The sequence below is a fragment of the Melanotaenia boesemani genome, chromosome 3 (assembly GCF_017639745.1).
Source record: "Melanotaenia boesemani isolate fMelBoe1 chromosome 3, fMelBoe1.pri, whole genome shotgun sequence".
Taxonomy (NCBI): domain Eukaryota; kingdom Metazoa; phylum Chordata; class Actinopteri; order Atheriniformes; family Melanotaeniidae; genus Melanotaenia; species Melanotaenia boesemani.
The window spans coordinates 9,705,141-9,724,723 of NC_055684.1; the positions used below are offsets into that span (position 1 = coordinate 9,705,141).

The window sequence follows — 19,583 nt, forward strand, 5'->3', positions numbered from 1 at the left end:
GGATGGACATGGTCAGCAACAACACTCAGGTAGGATGTGGTGTATAAACCATGCCATGCTGGTACTAAGGGGCCCAAGTGGGCCACCAGAAGATACCAGGCAGGAAAGATCAATAATTTCATGTTGTTTTCACCAAATTCTGACCATTTGAATGTGGAGCTGAAATGCAGAGTCATCTGACCAGGCAATGTTTTCCATCTTCTGTTGCCCAGTGTTGGTTATTCTGTGTGAATTGTAGCCTCAGTTTCCTGTTCTTGGCTGACAGGAATGACACCCAGTGTGGTCTTCTGCTGCTGTAGCCCATCTGCTTCAAGGTTGTATGTGTTGTTGGACACATTCTGCATAACCTGGTTGGAACCAGTGGTTATTTGACTTCTTGTTGCCTTTCTTTCATGTCCAGCCAGTCGACCCATTCTTTTCTTCTTAGAGGTGGTTGTATATGAAAATCCGTCTGGCACCATTCAAACTCACTTATATCCTAAACATGCCTACATGACTAAATACTTTTAATCATACATCTTCAAAACAGATATAAGTTGTAGCACTTATCAGGTGCCATCAGGTGTCACCTGTTGTGGTGAGATTTGTCACCATATTTTAACCAATTGCATAATTTTACATTCTTCTTGTAATGCAGTGTTTTTGTTTGCATATTTGTGTGAGACTGGATCAATGTCACCAACAATTTCTATTTGCTTCTAAAATACCCTCTCAATGGATTTACAGTAAAAGAGAATAAACTTCATGGGAGTCATTTAATCTAATTTTTCTTAAAAAAATAAAATAAATAATGAAAATCAGTTGCTCATAGAGGAAAAACAGCTAGCTAGGTGTTTAGTTGTTATTATTTTTGACAGAAAAGCTCTAGAATAAATACCGAAAGTTTTACAAGCTATAGCGTTAAGCTAGCTTACCTAAATTTTTTGTGTGACATGCTAAGTCAAGCTAAGCTACTGCAGGATATAGCTTCATATTCACTGTGTCAGGGTTCAGCAAGAAATCATTTATTTTTTTTTTATTAATCCAGTTAATTAGGACATTACAGTTCAATAAATAAATTTGCTCAGGAAGAAAACATGTTATTTTAGAATAGAGGGCATTATTTGTTTTTTGCTCCAATAGTAGCATTACAACTTGTTCACTTGTCTGTGAATACTAAATGTACTGTGTCATACTGAACATTTCTGTCCATATCATCTTTCTGTGAAGCCGTTTTCTCTCATGTATACCAGTCAGTGGGTGGATTTTTTAAGTGGACTGGGGAAAAAAGAAAAGAAAAAAACAAACAGTGAGTTCCTCTTATCTTTAGCTGGCATTTGTTGCACAGCGCTAAATTTAGGTGTGTCAGGTCTGAGAAAATAAGTTCCTTCCCACAACTGAAAAGAATGAGCTGATTGTTAACCAGCACACAAATCACAAACACCATAAATCACAGCTTTCGAACAAACATATATCTCATTTAAGTCAAAGCTGCCATAAACAAAATCTGAAGCTGAAGTCCGGGGGAGCGGTGGTGGAAACCGCAGCAGCATTAAATGCTTTTTATTGTGTTGATGATGAGAAAAGGCCTTTGCAGCTATTGCGTGAATCTGCCTGCGTGCCTGTATCTTGCACACAAATGAGCTGCTCTTGGGATTAAAACACAACTGAGCTGTTGATACTCTCAAGCCCCTGTCTCAGCATATTGATCCAGACACTAACTGCTTTATTTCATCCAGTGATCTGCCCTTTGTAACGACTAATCCAGGAATCATCTTTCTTTAAACTTGTTGCTTTTAAACTTCAGTCCTGCTTAGCCTCTCCTTGTCGGTGGGTTTTTGTGGTGTGTTGAGAAGGGGTGGGGGGGTCATACCACTGGCATGCCTCAGCTTTGATTAAAGGAAATGCTTACATCACTCCGTCTCCAAGAGAAACAAGCCGTTCTCGCTGTGCAGATGGCTTCAACCAATAACTAAGCAGCTCAACGAGGCAGGCTGAGGGGCAGGCCGACAGGTGCGTTCACTGCTGACAATATGCAGCACAGGCACATGTTGCTATTATTATTACTAATTTTCTTTTATTATTACTAATGTCTTAACTGTATGTACTATTTTTGAGTCCCTGTTTATCTCTTTATATGCAACACTAATTCACCAAAAGTTGGGATGCTGGGTAGAGTGTAAATAAAAACAATATGCAGTGATTTGCAAATCTTATAACCCCTTATTTTATTTTCAAAAGAACATAAACAAGATGTTGAAACTGACATATTTTGCAATTCATGGAAAATTTGAGATAATTTTTAATTTGATGGCAACAACATATCTGTAAAAAGTTGGAACAGGGGCAGCAAAAAGCTGGAAAAGTAATTGGTACAAATTAGAAAACAACTTGAGAAGCATTTGATAACTAATTAACTAGGTTAATTGGCAACAGGTCAGTAACATGACTGGGTACTAAAGGAACACTTCAGAGAGACAGAGCCTCTCAGATGTAAAGCTGGACAGAGGTTCACCAATCTGAGCCAAACTGGATCAAAAAATTGTGGAACAATTAAAAAAAGAAAATGTTACTCAAAGTAAAATTGTGAAGACATTACATATCCCACCATTTACAGTGTATAACATCATCAAAAGAGTCAAAAAATCTGGAGAAATCTCTGTATGCATAGGACAAGGCTGAAGGTTAAAGTGGATGCTGGTGATCTTTGGGCCCTCAGACAGCACTGCATGATTCTCTGAAACCACTGCATGGGCTCAGGCACGCTTCCAGAAATCACTGTCTGTGAGCACAGTTCACTCTAAAATCCACAAATATAGGTTAAAGAAGAAGCCATATGTGAATATGGTCCAGAAATGTTGGTGTCTGCTTAAGACCAAAGTTCATTTAAAATGGTCTGAAGCAAAGAGGAAAACTGTTCTGTGTTCAGATTGATCAAAATGTGAAATTCTTTGTGGAAACCATGGACACCATGTCCTGCAGACTGAAGAGGAGAGGGAGCATCCAGCTTGTTATCAGCAGACAGTTCAACACCCTGCATCTCTGATGGTATGGGGGCTGCATTAGTGTCTATGGCGAAGGCAGCTTCCACATCTGTGGAGCTCCATCAATGCCTGAAAAATACATGGGGGTTTTAGAGCAACATCTGCTCCCATCCAGACAACGTCTCTTTCAGGAAGGCCTTGCAGATTTTAGTAAGACAATGCTGAACCACATCTTGCATCCATCACAACTCACATGAGAAGAGTCTGGCTGCTGAACTGGCCTGCCTGCAGTCCAGATCTTTCACCTATACAAAACATTTGAAGCGTCATGAAACCAAAAATCCAGCAATGAAGGTCCAGGACTGTTGAGCATCTAGAATCCTGCATCAGACCAGAATGAGACAACATTCCTCTCTTAAAACTCTGGCAACTGATCTCCTCACTTCCCAGATGTTTACAGACAGTTGTTAAAACAAGAGGGGATGCTACACCATGCTAAACATCACCCTGGAACTACTTTTTATAGACGTGTTGCTGCCATTAGATTCAGAGAAGCTTATATTTCCAAGGAATGTTAAAATGTCTGTTTAAACATCTGATGTGATGTTTACAGTATGTTCTGCTGGGAATAAAAATTGCTTAATCAGATTGTAAGTCGTTGTATTTTCTTTTTATTTACGTTGCCCCAACTTCTTAGGAATTTGGATTGTACCTTCTATCTGCAGGTTTTAGCATGCTTTTGTTGTTTTGTATCATAATTATTTAAGGGCCAACTGAACTTGTTTTTAGTGTTTTCTATTGATGTGAGTCCATTAAAAACCAATATGGTTTCTTTGTGGTCATTTTGTGTCTCTATTGTCACTATTTTCTGTTGTATTTTGAGTCTATACTGATTTTTTTTATTTGATTTCTTCTTTTTGTTTGTTATGATTTTGCATGTTTGAAGTAATTTCAAAACTTGTTTTTAGTCTAAAGTAGTTTTGTTCTTTAGACTTGAGTGTTTGTGGTCTCATTATGTCTCTAAGTCTTGTCATCTCTTCATCTTCCATGTTTTGTAGTTATTCCAGCTCTAATTAGTCATTTTTGTGTCTTTTGGTAATTTTTCTCTTTAATGTTGTTTTCCATCTCTAGAGAAGTTCCATATGTTTGTAGTTGCTTTCAGTCTGTTTTGTGCCTATAAATTTTTTTAATGCATCTTTAATATTTTGAGTTTTTGTGGTCGTTTTCTGTCTCTTTGTTGAAGTTAATTGAATTTTGCAATGTTTTCTTAATCATGTTGAATCATTTTGTCATCATTTGCCTCTTTGTAGTGTGTATCTTTTAGATTCCTCTTTGAATAGAAATACTAAAGACCTTTAAGAGATTTCTCCATTCAAGGTTTAATTAAACTGTAGCAGTGCTGAATTAGTGACTACACACCTGCAGAAAAATCTTAAACACTAAATCAGTACACTGATTCTATGAGATTTCCAGTAGATGTGTGCAGCTTGACTGATTTCAGCTGATATTTCAGCTTTTTGGGGGGACTTTACAAAGCCCAACTAACAGCTTCTAATAAGACTCAATTCCAGACTAGCTGAAGAGCTAATAAATTGGAGAAGCTTGAAAGTGCTGACAAGGATTTAGTGGGAATATCGGGAATACAGTACTATGTATTACACTAAGATGTGGCTGCAGGTACATTTTCTAAGCTCCAGCAACTTCCTACTCAGCTTTCAAACTTAATGAGGCAGAGATTGCGGACAAAGTAAATTTGAAATCCCACATGGGACGAATATTGACACCTTCCAGTTGGGGTTTTAAGCAAGACCCTTAAGGCTACCATCACCATCAAATAAACCAGGTCCACCTGTTCAACTGCTTCTTAACAGAAATTTCTAATCAACCAATCACATGCCAGCAACTCAACTAAAATTCACACAGACTCACCAAAACTGGACAATGGACGACAGAAAAACTTTACCTGGTCTGATGGGTCTCCATTTCAGCTCCACCTTCAGATGGTAGGGTCAGAATTCGGTAGGCACATCATGAAAGCATGGATCCATTATGCCTTGGATAGCACTTCGGGCTACTGGTAATGTAATAGCGTGGGGTATACTTTCTTGGCACACTTGGCATGGTTTAACCACCACAGCCTACCTGAGTATTGTTGCTGACCATGTCCATCCCTTTATGACCACAGTGTAGCATCTTCTGATGGCTCCTTCCAGCAGGATAATGCACCATGTCACAAAGCTCAGATCATCTCTAACTGCTTTCTTGAACATGACAATGAGTTCACTGGACTCAAACGGCCTCCACTGTCACCAGATCTCAGTCCAACAGAACAGCTTTGGGATGTGCTGGAACTGGAGATTCTCATTATGGATGCAGCCGACAAATCTGCAGCAACTGTGTGATGCTGTCATGGGGCAAAACCTCTGAGGAACGTTTCCAACACTTTGTTGAGTCTATGATACCAAGAATGAAGGCAGTTTTGGAGGAAAAAGGTGTCCAACCCAATACTAGCAAGGTGGACCTGAAAAAGTTGATGGTGAGTCTATGTGATTTGCATTTAGGAAAAACTATAATTATTAAATTCCTTTCTGACTATTTTAGTTGTCGAGTACAGGTTTGTTTTCCACAGGGTTTTCCTCAGCATCTTAACTTGTGTGATTTAATAACAAAAACAGATTTTTATTGCCTAACTTGAAATCAGAACTTTATGTGTTTAACTGGCCATTGCAGCATTTTATTACACTAACCCATTAAAACCTTGACATTCAAATTAAAGCCAAGTCATTTTTGGGTTCGACAGTAATTTTGGCATCAGAACATATTTGAAATTCTTATGATAGTTTAGTCTGCAGAGCTTCGGTGAGGGGGGGGGCAGACGTTTGCACTGATAGGAGTTTGGAGCTCAGTCAGTTAAACATTTTTTATTGAAGACTAGTTTGAGCAACTTTCCCACATTTGGAGCAGGTCAGATTAGCACTTCATCACTGGCCAGTATTTATACATCAGAAATTCTTCACATGCTTTATAAAAAAAAAAACGTCTCAGATAAGGCATACAAATGACTCCATCAGATACGTGCTGGAAAAATAAATTTTTGAGTATAATTCCCTTAATGTTTCGACCGCATGTTAAACTTTTTACATCAGTTGTGACACAGATACAAATCTAAAAGTAAATAAAAACATGAGTCATTTTCCTTACATTTCCAATGATCACCAACATGAACAGTTCAAGTGAGTGGGTGTTTCAGAGCATCACCTTCATGAGTCAATCTCACTCTGTTTAGTCTTTAACAGTCATTGGTATGCAGTCTGATAGCCCACTTGAGTGTTAAGAGTAATGTCTGTTGGATCGCAGTAGGTCTAAAATACCAGCTCTTTTGCAAAGTGTTGATGTTCCAGTTTTAGATTCAGCGATAACGTTAACAAATGAGTCATTCCTCAAATGGAAAACGGGGGCTGTTTTTCTGTCTTTGCTACCTGCACCCACAGGACTCCACCACCATGTCCTCGTACTGTTTGTAGACAACGTTATTGGCCGAGTCGATGTAGAGGATGCTGATTGGGCTGAGGCGTGTTGGGACGCAGCAGGTGGGTGGCGTGGAGTCCGGATCCATGGAGTTAATCAGGGTCTGTATGATGGCATGATTAGTGGGCTCGAGGTGGGAGCGGATGGGGAAGTCACAGGCACCGTTGCAGTGATAGGCGTCATACTCCAGCGGCGCAATGATCCAGTCATCCCAGCCCATCTCCTTGAAGTTCACATGGAGCCGTCTCCGGTTGCAGCGTGGTCTCGTCTTCACTGCCTGGTGTTGGGGGAGGGATTGTATGAGTGGCTGGAGGGCTTTTTTACCCACGGCGGGAGCTCGCCGCATGCGGCGCTGGGTGAACAGATACTCGTAGACTGTTTTGTTATCGTGGCCCGAGCGAGCTTGGATCTCGTTGTAGAAAAGGTCGCGCTTCTTGCTTTTGCCAAATGCCAGGAGGAAGGCTTTTTCCTTGTTGGTCCTGCCAAGTCGGGCAAACCCCAGAGTCCGAAGGTCCATGGGGCGACCTCCTATGTGCTCCACGGCCTCCATCTCAAAACAAAGCTGCTGGGAGCGCTGATCCTGCTGGTTTTTTAAACCTTTGAAGACCTTAAATATGTCAAACACTTCCCATTTGTTGCTGAATCCGCTGAGCAGATCCTCCACGGTCCTCGTCTGGAGCAAAACAGGCTTTTGTTTCCCTGAAGCGCAGGTGTACAGCTTCAGGCACGGAGACAAGCTGCCTCCTCCTCCTCCTTCTTCTCCAGTAGCTGTGGAGCCCATCAAGACTCTGCGGGGGTCAGACAGGCGCTTCCTCAGGACACGTAGCTCGGCCCCCAGGAGTCCATCTCGTTCCAGAGAGCTGATGTTGAAGTGATACCTCTGACGTCGCAGCAGGGCCCCACGCTCATCTGCCAGGGAGAAGAAGCAGTGAAAAGAAGAGAAGCAGAAATATGGGTGAATGAAGAGCAGCAAAAATGAATAACCTAACTCATGACAACAAACTTAAATGAAGTTGATCTTTTCTCAGGATCATTTCTATAATTGTCAGCTGATGAAGCTCATTTCAGCTCTCCAGACTCTCCCTCCCATCCTCTATAAGATATGCATGGCTAATTTAGCAAATTTCCACACTTTGACTTTAGTTTTGATAAATATAAGCTGTTGAAAGTACTCCTCACATCAAACTCCATACTCACTGAATCAGTTCTCACAGTTTAGATAATTAGGAAATATATATATATATATATATATATATATATATATATATATATATATTATATGTATCAAAGTTTAATTTCTATAGTGTTGTCAAATAAAACTATTATATATATATATATACTCTTATTTATTCATTCTTTTGGCAGGCCAGTCTATGAACATGTTCATGAATCTGATGGACAGTTTTGGTAGAACTTAGAACAAAATTAAGAAGACTTATAAGAAGATATTGGTAAAAGAGGCCCATTGTCTCTCCTCTGGAAAATACATCGTTGGTTTAAAAACATTTTGAGCTTTTGAGAAAAGGTCACACAGTCAGAAGTCATATGGCCGTGTGTAAACCTTGGGATGGTATGGGATAATATGCAAGGAATTTTTTTATGTTAGGAAACGTAGAACCATTAACTAAATCAAAATGTCAAATTTTGATTGAGTCTGTGATTTACACCCCTTGTGTCTTACCGATCTGAGTTTGTATGTATGTATGTATGTATGTATATACATATATATATATATATATATATATATATATATATATATATATATATATCAAACATTTTCGTGTCTTTAGGGACATGAAGTCCCCACATGTCCATGAATTAAACCAGGTGCCCATGACCACATTTAAACAAGTGCATGTCCACTCACAGCAGAAGGAGAGAACTGAGCAGGCGGTGATTAATGTTTTCTTTTGTTGTCAGTGAGGGAAACCAGCGAAGTTCCACATCCAAATGAAATCCAGCAAAGAAATCAGCTAAAACAAACACACATGTTTGTAATTCTACCATTATGAGGAACCCTTTTCACATAAGAGATTTTGAGGCCCTTTTCACTAAACCAAAACTTGGGTGTAATCTGAACCGTAAAACCAAGTCAGAGCTCTCAGACAGAGAAGCTCCCACTAAAAGGATGTCCTCACTTTTCAAAGATGTCCTGAAACTCACTGGAGTCCTCACAAAGATGGCTGAAAACACACACAGCTTGCTTCTTCTCACGACACCCTTCATCCTAACCAAGACTGAAGTATGCATTAAAAAGTACATTAGAACCAGACAGGGAAACCACATCTGACTGTAAACAGACCCACTATTACGGACCTGCAGCTATTCACCACCGACAGACAGCAAAGCAGCATCTGCTGCAGAGGAAACAAGCCATCAATAACACACAAACACACTGGCACTCCTTTGTGGATGGTCTGATTAAAGCTGGGAGGAATTTGATTTCACAGACTCACATACTTTCGGCGCAGTGAAGATGAAAATGTTTGCAAGATGTATTGCTGTCAGGTGAGGTCTTCATTACTGCCCCAAATTTTTACTTTTTTTCTTTAATATCCGTCAGAAGATCTAAATTATTTTAGTCAGTTAGCACATGTGGAAAACATTATCTGGTAGACAAAGTTCATGTTTGGACTTTAGACTCTGACCTGGTCCTCACACCCTCCAGGTTGGTGGACGGTGGGTGGGATTTTAAACTGCTGAGAGAGGCAAGCAGCCAAAGAGCTTCCAGGTCAGTTAAAGAGAAAGAAGTAGAAAAATAATTTATTAATCCCATGAGGGGGTAGTTTTGCTTTTTTTAAGGAAATAACTGTAAATCACATCACCAGAGAGCAATGGCTGTCATCTTTCTGCCTTGCAGCTACCTGAAGAAGCCTCTAACTGAACAGACTCACTCATCGCTGTGTTGAGTAGATGACATGAATAATTGTTCATTATGTTCAGCAGCTCTTTATTTGTTTTCTGGACAGCCAGCTTCAGGAGCTCTGGATCAGTCCCCAAAACTTCTGCATCTTAAATATTGAAAAATAATATCAACTACAACTCACTAGTTTGATGTACTGGGTGCAGATATTTTCTTTTACAGTGAAATGTCAAAGTTGAAAAATACTGCAGGACCTCAGCTTCCTGCTAACTTTATTGTTTCAATCTGCATACACAATCTTCAAAAAACATCTAGACAAATTAGAGTCCAGTTTATGTTCCTGCAGCAATGTCTCGGTGAAACACATAAAGCCGCATTCTTTGTGCTCCTTCTCTGACCTTGTTAGTGCTTCAAGCTTGTCCTTTTTGTTAGCTAACAACCTCACGTTTCCCATCAGAAAGGTTGGAAGAAATGGTTTTAATTTTCTCTGCTTCTTTCTTTGCCTTGCTCCTATTTATTTACTTTTCAACTCATTAGAGATTTTGTGTTATTTCAATCATTAATTTGGTTTTGGAAATCTTTATTAGTTGATCCGGCTGGTAAACAACTTTTCTATCGTGATGTCCAATGTTAATGGACAAACAGCATGAAAGAAAGTCTTTAAAAACAAAAAAACAAAACAAACAAAAAAACAACATAACACACTCTAGACTGTAGAGGTGAAGGTTTTAGTTTAACCTGAAAAAAAAAGAACTGTTTTTTGAGCAATTACTGTGCGAGAAAAAAATGATACCGAATTGACCTTTACTTGGATATTTGCTGTAATTACATTACATAATTATATTTCATGTCAATGCAGCTGCTTTTTAACCTCATGTTGACATAGTCAGCTGTTCACGTATTTGCTTGTGTACTACGTTTGTTACCAGAGGATTCCACTAGGGGGTGCAATTGAAAAGTCAGACCCGATAGAGTTGCTGAGTTTGTAGGGTCCAAATCAAATGATAAACATGGAGACAATAAAGGAGGTTAGTGTTTGGTTTATTTTGCTGAGGAAACTCAGATATCTGATGACTCCCATCGCATCAGCACCATCCCTGCTTAGTTTGTCAATCATCTTCCTCCATGCACGACTTATGGGTCTCATGCTTTTTTCCACTTACTTCTGCATTTGTCCATGTGAACTTCTAAGGCCGCATTTAAATGACGATACTGAGACAGAAAAAAACAAAAGTTTTCTCGAGTTTTGGCCTCTTGTTTACACGGTAACAGAGTTCTGGGTGAACAAAACTGCAAAGGTTTGAGAACAAGCTCCAAGTTGAACTTTTCTTGAAGCGCAAGGCGAATCCCGTCTGTGTGAGCAGGAGCTGGAATCTTTTGGTGATGATGCCATCATGTCATGCAATATTTATGCTGTCAGCAAAGATGCATAGATTACATGCACCAGATAATCAATACATTTCACCTCCTCCAGTCTGATGAGGATGTAGTGCACACATGGGGTGTGCCTTTGCAAAGTTTCCCCACCCTCTGCAGACCTGGCATGCAGACTACTATTTTAGAGTCTTATTAACATTTTCGATCTACACAGACATGTTGTGTAAATGCATTCTTTTTCTTAATACAGAAAAGGAAATGTTTGAGATTTTGCATGAAAATGTCATGTAAACAGGTCAGAAATAGTTCTGATCACACTGTGCAGCAGCAATGATGCAGGTAATTTCAGACTTAGTCCACAAACTTGTCTTCTAAACTTTACGGGTTTACTGCTGTCATGCCTCCATGTGGTCAAACTAATCCCTACACTGCCCCTACTGGTTACTCATGTATAGCACCTTGGAAAAATAAAATTAATTTCTAAAAAAAGTGCTCGAACAACGCTTCAACGAAATCTAAAATACGTGAAGCAGCCATGACAAACAATTCAATTAAATGTAAGATTTACAGCACCAATTCACAACAAAATCATCTCAGTGCACTTCAGAGACATAATCAGTTCATGCCAATTTATTGTGATCCAATTAAAACAAATCCACATTGGTCCAACTTATAGTATCTGTGTTCATTCAAGCCAATTAATAAAAAATAACTGCCTAGCTAAGGAAAGAAAACTTAAAACAAACAAGAAAACATTATATTATGTGTAAGCATTATGAAAACTTCCACAGTCCAAAAGTACCTGAACAAGATGCAATACTACTTATGGCCATGTAGATAAATATGTCTAAAGGACACAATTAAAGATCATCTGATCCTCAACAGGTCTTTAAATGAGGTAAACACAACCTCAGATGAACAACACCTGTTATATCGCATTGTGTAATTATTTATTTAAAAATAATTTTTAAGAAAAGCCAAAAATAGGAAGCAATGTATGAAAAACTGCACCCACCTTTGCTGCTTCCACATTAGTTACTAGGATCAGTAGCAGCAAAGAGCTGCAATTCAAAGCACCATTATTTGATCATCAGTGTGAGCTCCTGTATAAAAGCAGACTTTTTCTCAGTTTGCTGCTGTGCAGCAATTCAGTTGTATGTTAACATCATGCCAAGGAGGAAAGACATCAGCAATCATCTCAGTGTAGCAAATGTTGCTGCTCATCAATCTGGCAAAGGGTTGTAAGGTCATTTCAAATCTAGAGTACATCATTCTACAGAGAGAAAGATTATTCACAAGTGGAAAACATTTAAGATAGCTGCCAATCTTCCCGGGAGTAAAGATCACAGCCAAGTTTAGTCCAAGGTCAGACTTTCTAGGCTTTAGTTAGTGTGAAATGTTAAAGTTTATGAAAGTCCTGTAAGAAAAATGCTGAACAAATAATGCCTTTTAGATTTGTAGGAGAAAGCTTCTCTTTTAAAAGACAATGGTAGCACAGCTCAGGTTTGCAAAGCTGCATCTGAACAAACCACAAAACTTCTGGACAATGTCTTTTGGACCTTGAATTGACCAGACCAACGTGGAGATGACTGGTCAGCGTGAACAAATAACCAAACAGGGCATATCAGCACAAACACCGCATACAAACTGTTAAACACGGTGGTGGAGGGCTGATAATCTCGGCTTATTTTGAACCTACAGGATCTGGACACCTCGCAGGCATTGAGTGGACCATGAACTCCCCCAGATACCAAAGTATTCTAAAGTCAGATGTGAGGCCATCTGTCTGACAGCTAAACTTTAGCTGAAATTGGCTCATGATCCCAAACACTGCCACAGATTTACAACAGAATGGCTGTAAAAGAAAAGAATCAAGGAGTTGACATGGTCCAGTCAAAGTCCAGACCTCAACCTGATTGAAAAGTTGCAGTGGGACTTTCAGAAAGCTGTGCAGAAACTAATTCTTTTTCATCTGACTGTAGGTACTAGACTGACTCTGGTCACAATAAGCCAGATCTTTAGAGCCATGAGTACCTCAGTGTCTGTGCTAGATAAATTACAAGGCCTATTTATGCTCAACGCAGAAGACAGATGTGCAGAAGGATGGACAGTTACGTTCGTCTCCTGCGTCAGTTACATGCATAATTTGGTCCATTTTCAGGGAGCTTAGCTATCCGTTGCTTGACGCAGAAGAAAGAGCAAATCCACCGGATATCATGGGGAAGTGCTGAGCAGAATAGCTGACATGCGACCAGCAAAACAAACAAACCAGTGAAGAAGAGAATCAGGAAAGAAACAATAAAGCAGAAGAAGAATGAAGATGAGGACAAAAACTGTAGAAATTGTGCAAGTTCGTGGACGAAGGATATGTGAGCATTTAGGATGTGTTGGGCGGTTGGAAACAACTTCATACCAGTGCACTACTACCACCAAACATTGTCTGAAACTGTCGGCGGGAATTAACTCTGAACTTAGCACTGCCTACTAGAGGAGGAACTGACTAACAACCATGACAACGCAAAAGACATGGAAGTATGAGGACGGTGACTTATGACGACATTTGAATGGACATCACTATTTACGTATGTAAGGGAGCATAAATGTGCCATAAGGAGACACCGATCAGCAATCTTTTTCCACTCATCAGCATTTATGAAGTGGTTTGCATTAAGCAGCTGTGGTTAAATGTGGGCATGTAAAAGGCTTTACAAGGCTGATTTGCATTTGCACATTTCCAGGTGTACTTATATATATATTTAAAAACTGAGGCCCCAAAACTGTTCAGTCTTAAAGTGCCTATAGTGGAGGTCATAAAGGGTCCAACAAGAAATTTCAGGAACCCTCAGGAGGTTAAACCAGGCACATGTTTGGCAAAAGAGGAAAGAAAAAGTCAGAGAGAATGGCAGAAAAACAAAGAAGGGAAGGAAGAATGTAAAAATGGAGGAAAATGACAGAAGATTAGTAGAAAGAAAAGAGTAAAAATGAGGAGGGTGAGGTGTGTCAGGTCATCAGTTTCTCCTCTCAGCATGTGGACAAGGTCAGCGGCGTCTTGCTGAGGACTCGCTGTACAAATAACGACCAAATTAAAAGTACATTAAGTGCTGGAAACATAAACGTCCAGCAGCAGCAGAAATCCTAAACTCTGCTCATTTAAACTTTGTTTTAAACAGTTTTACACCGTAAAGACAACATTATACTGGGGGGGGCAGAGAGGAGTGTTTATTTGCCCTGCTGAAGACGTATATCACTTAGAGCTGACCAGATGTTAGAAACACACAGCAGCACTCACAGACATGTATGAAGGCAGCAGCATACACACAACTTCATCAGAATAAATAAACACAACTACATAGCCCGTTCCAGAGATGAAAGCACATGAAAACCTGTTTTTCAAACTGTTTCTAAGCTTCACGTCCTGTTGATGCATGACTTAAATATGGCTGTTAAATCTGCAATAATGAAAAAAAAGAAGCCAAAACATGAGAGGTGCCACCTGGTGGTAGGCTGCAGCATTCTATATAAGCTCTACCTAATACATATGAGCACATGAGCAATGGGAGATTTTCATAACGCGCAATGTCTCCTGAATCCAAGTGAGCTGTGTTCCATACCTGTATTGTTAAGGTGGACACAAGCAGTGAGGCCGTCAAGCTGAAGATGGTTTCCTATTGGGCCTTTTTGGCCTGTGGGACGACAGAGGCAGCTAAAGGGTATAATCAGGATAAGCAGAACATGGCTTTGGATGTCGCTAAGGTAAAAACTCATAGGGCTCATTGTACAGTCGGTGCACCTTTTCATCAAGTGGAGCTTGATGAGGGGGGCATCTGGTTAGGGTGCCCCCTGAGGATGATCGAGGACCTGCTGGATGGACTACATCTATCAGCTGGTCTGGGAATGGTTTGGGATCTCCTGGACGAACTGGCATATGTGGCTGGGTTAGGCAGCCGCCCCCTGCGACCCAACCCCAGATAAGCATCAAGAAAATGGATGGATGGACAGAAGCTTTATCTTTAGTTTGAAATGGGTGTGTGTTTCAGTGTCAGAAGTACGATTATGGAACAGTTTAACAGATAAATGAAAACTAAGTAAAAACATCTCGTTGAAAAAGAAGGTACAAAATGCATATTTTAAATAAAAAAAAGTTTAAGCATGAAGAATAACAGTTTAATTCAGGATGGTAATGGCAGTGTTCAAAGACCAAAATATTGTTGTTGTTTTTTTTTTTGTTTGTTTGTTTGTTTGTTGTTTTGTAATTGTGGCAACATTTTTACCACCTACTCTTTTCAGACATGTGAAGCGGAGAAAATGTAAGGGTGTAAATGTTGTAATTGAAAGACCATGACAAACGATCTAAGTGGGTTTTATATATTTGTACTTGTATCAATTGCAGATTGAGTTAAATCAGAACTACTGAACTATGGTAGATTTCTGCACTTTAGCGCCCCCTACCAAAGGCTAATTCTAGCTGAATTATACTAATTAATCCTGTTTCTTCTCTTAACTCTCTTCATCCAGTAAAAGTCAGTGTGATTAATGTTTTCTTATCTCTTTCTTGTCCCCTCTTCCTCTAATAATCTCTTCTTGTGTTGCTTTGCTGAATCAGCCATGAAACATGTTCAAAACGGCCAATGTGTTGCCATAATGCAAAACTCAGCTTTAGCATGATGCTCTGGGACAGAAATAGGTTGGAAAGTGTGGTTTTTCAGCCTCAGGATGCTGTGGGGCAAAGAAGACTTCATAAAAATAAATACTGAATGTTAGTGTATCATCAAAACAAGTCAGAAACTTGTGTATTGTTGCTTTAAATCCGACTCTTTTTGAATCTGTGAGTGAACCAACTGGGACATGACACGCTGTTCTGTTTGTACTACGATTTTGTTCAGCTGTATCAAAACTTTCCATGCATCCATACTGTCCATTTCATCCTCGTTGTCCAGTGTTCAGTTACTTTTTGACTGGGAGGATGTTACAAGGGTGCAGTCAGCACACTTATATGGACTTTATTGTTATAAACTTTTGAGTTGTGTGTTGATGGTCCTTTAAGGGGCCAGTTAACCTTAGTCCACAGGACAAAATATGTGTCACATGGGTTTTGTTTAATTATTAGAGACTATTTATAGTTCAGGTTCTCCTTTCTTGTGGCTGGTTTTGAGACAACTCAAACAAAAACTTATACATAATACTGTGCAGGCCCCGATCCAGTCCTCATTTCTTCATCTCTTGACTTTGTTGTGATCTTCTAAATTGGTCTGTATCAAAAGTTCTCTGGCCTTCTTATTATCCATTTTTTCCCAAATATTTTATTTAAGCCACTCAACTCTGAGCTATACATCAACAGAAAATAAGCTCCTAACTCAAGGGATGAATAAGTGTTGTATCAACACATAACAGACAACTTAGCAAAGAACCCATTTAAAATTGATCTTTAGGGTCTTTATTACTTTCAGCCTGTCACGAAAACACATCATTTGTTCCCATTTCTTTTGTTTCTTTCCTGAAACACATAAAAAAAACACAGTTTCACAGAAAATAGGATTTTATCATCAACAAAGTGATTCCAATACAGCTGTTAGGTGAACACTTGGCATATCTCAGCATGGTGTGCAGTCTGTCCCTAAAACATGAGGAAACTGGACAAGCAGAGGACAAATAAAGCAGTGCCAGAAAAAAAATATTTACAGCAGGCAAACAGGATCTGAAAGTGATGTCCCACAAATCCAACAAAGGCCTGAAACAGCACCTGAGACATGCATCTGGACCTTCAATTGATCCATCTACTGTTGGCTGAAGCGTCATCAGAAATGGTCTCTATGGAAGGGTGACTGTCAAGAAGCCATTCTTAAAGAAGAGAAACAGGGAAAAAAGGCTGAGGTATGCCACATGACATAAGAACTGGACTGAAAATCAGTGAAAATAGGTCTGATGAATCTTCCCAAGAGCCCAGATCTTAACACTTTGAAGCAGTTGGGATTATCAGGACAGAGAATGGAACAAAAGGCAGAAACATCCAAAGAACAGCTTTGGAAAGTCCTTCAAGAAGTCTGGAGAACAATTTAAGACTAAATGACTGAAAATTAGTCAAAGAGGGTTCAAACTGCTGAAGAATAAAGCTGCTCAGACCAAATATTCACTTTTAAGCTCCTTAGAATTTAACCCACTCTATTTCTGACTTATATGTATTTCCTGAGATAACGATCAGAACTTCTCTATAAATCCAGATATTTTGATTTTAACATATTTTTAACATTTTCTTTAGAAATCAGGGTCCAGTTGTTCATGTAAATTAAGTAAACTGAATCAGCTCTGATGTGGTGGAGTTTTTGGTTTCTCAGTTAATTCAGCTGAAAGAGGAGTTAGATGCTCATGTCTGAATGCTCCTGACAGGAAAGAACACACAAGTGTTCACAATTTTTTTATGTCACAACTCAAGTTCTTTTTGTCTGAATCTCTTTCGAAACTCTGCTTTAAAATCGTCCAGACACAGTGACTTCCTGTCTGACTGCACTTAAAGGGGCTGTAGTAAATTACAACCCGAAAGTCTCTATTAGTCAAGACATTTCTTACATGATGCAGTAAACCATTATGTTGGAACAAGCTTGTCATTTAGTACTTTGAGAGGACTTCATGAACTGCTGCTGGAGCTCAGTCAGCAACCAGAAACAGACACACAACTCAAGCAAATCCACAACACATCACAGTGGTGTTAATTTTGGACAAAGTTGGGCTTGCTGCTTCCCATTGTTTCCACTCTTTATGCTAATATAAGCCAACTGGATGCTGGCTGTGGCTCCATATTTACAGCACAGACAGCAGAAAGTCAGGCAGCACGTTTCCTGGGATGTGGAGCTGCTGCTTTGACATCCAGGCTGAGGAGGAACTTTGATGTGTGACAGCTCATTCAGCAGCTTCCTGTAGGCTCTTTTCCCCTTCATTCCTTCTGAGCAGTGCACAACAGCTGACCTCTCTGACTCTTCTCCAGATGCTCCCTCCTGTTCTTCCTCTCTTACCTCATGGACTCACAGACATGTCTAGATTTAGACAATTTACAGCTCAGTTCCCAGCACCGCCCTCCTCAAGTACCCTCCAAACTGCAATTTAACCACCAGTCTACTCCTCCTCCACTCTGATCCACAGCCTCTTCCTCGGCATCAGCATCCATCTAGTGAACACCCTCCAGATCATGTCAATTACTAACCTGGATCTTAAACCAGTGGAAGATTACAGGCTTGACGGCTTTAATTTATAAATATCTAATACTTCCAAAAAACAGGAACTAAGATAAAATGGCACAGGCTAAAATTCCTGTACCATTAAATAAGTTGTCTGAATATTAAAAGGAAATACATCTAAAGAAAGTTGGAAATACATCACATTGTTTTTAAAAGATAACTGAATGCTGTGTTTTTAAAATTTTTAGTAATTAGTAAAAAGAACTTTTAAGTAGTAAGAACTTTTTCTTGGGAGAAAAGTTCCAATGCAGGATGAAAACACAAGTTTACCTTGTCCTTTATCCACGAAGCTGGTGATGGTATTGGCCAGGCCGGCCTCGTGCAGCGCGCTGCTGTTCGGGTCCCCGCTGCTCAGAGTCCAGTAGAGAGACAGCATATAGTCATGTGGGATCACCAGCGGCTGCTTGTGCTGCGCATGCCGTTGGCTCTGTTTCGGAGTCTTGTTGCTGACTCCGCGCTGCGCCACCGGAGTTGGGTCCTGCTGCCTGTGCGCACCCTCGGCTCTTGGAACAACTTTCCCCAAATGTTTCCCCGGTGAGCCTCCACCTCCCACAGCTGCGGTCCCTTTCACTGCCGCATGTTCACTAATGGCAACAGGAGCGTGCACTTTAACGCGCACATCCCCAGCGGGCAGCCAGGAGCGCACAGCCTCTTTGCGCCCTAAGCTCGCCGCTTTGTCCCGCTGCTGCCGCAGCTGCTCGCGGCTCGCCGCGGCGGCTGTGGATGCGGACGCTCCTGCGCTGACTCTGGCGGTCGTTTCGCCTTTAATCGGCGGCGGCCGCGCCCGGATGTGCGCTGCGGGTTTCCACGTCCCGGGAGCGGTTAGCGGCTGCCTTCCCACGACACCCCGGCCTGGCAGCGCTCCTCCCCGGGCTTGCTCTCCTGCCGCGCGCTCCACTGCTTCTCCAAGCCGGTGCTGTTGGTGTTCTGTCAGTCTGGTCCGGCTGAGAGAAGCAGGGACGGGATGGAGGTAAATGAGAGTCCAGCAGCTGAGCAGAAGAGAAAGGCGCTTCACAACTTTCATCCTAAAGTCCTTTTGCCTCGAGGCAGACCGTCATTGTAATAAAGCACAGTCACTTCAGAAGTTATTGATCTGTTGTGCTAAAAACAGACATGTTCAGCCGTGAGAACTCTGAGTCTTTCATCCTCTGATCTCCCTCTGCGCTATGCCACCAGAGGAATTCCTAAAAAGTGCTTTTCCTCTTGGAAACAAAAGCAAAGTTGCAGAAGCAAATCTGTGGACTGAAAGTGAATTTTACAAGCTGAAAAGACAAATCATTTAAACCCCTATTCTCCCCTCTGTCATGTGTCAGAACCATAATGTTGATCTGGGACAGAGAGCCTCTGAAAAGGTGGACTCGCGTTAAACTCTCCGCGGAACCGTTCTGCGGGATATCTTGTAGAAACTTCTTTAAATCCCACTTTTTTCCAAGAGAGAGGCAAGAATGGCGTAATGCCGCTGCCTCCGTTTTTTCTCTTTTCCTTCAAAGTTTGAACTCCGTCCAGTGAAAATATTTCACTCACACACCAACCTGCAGGTGCTCGAGAGATCCTCCAGCAAACCTGAGCGCAGGAATTGGAAACGGAATTCCAGAAAACGGTTTTAATTACCCCGTGATGTCA

The 19,583-nt window shown here is 40.6% G+C and overlaps 1 protein-coding gene across 1 annotated transcript; it reads right to left on the bottom strand.

The window, feature by feature from the left end:
- Window positions 1-5,916: 5,916 nt before the first annotated feature.
- On the bottom strand, window positions 5,917-19,334 carry gdf5 (growth differentiation factor 5). The gene is made up of 2 exons (XM_041979973.1): window positions 18,231-19,334; window positions 5,917-7,400 (listed from the first exon to the last, which is right to left on the bottom strand). The coding sequence occupies exons 1-2, from the start codon at window positions 18,982-18,984 to the stop codon at window positions 6,439-6,441; spliced, it is 1,716 nt and encodes a 571-aa protein (XP_041835907.1). The 5' UTR covers window positions 18,985-19,334; the 3' UTR covers window positions 5,917-6,438.
- Between the last annotated feature and the right edge of the window lie 249 nt (window positions 19,335-19,583).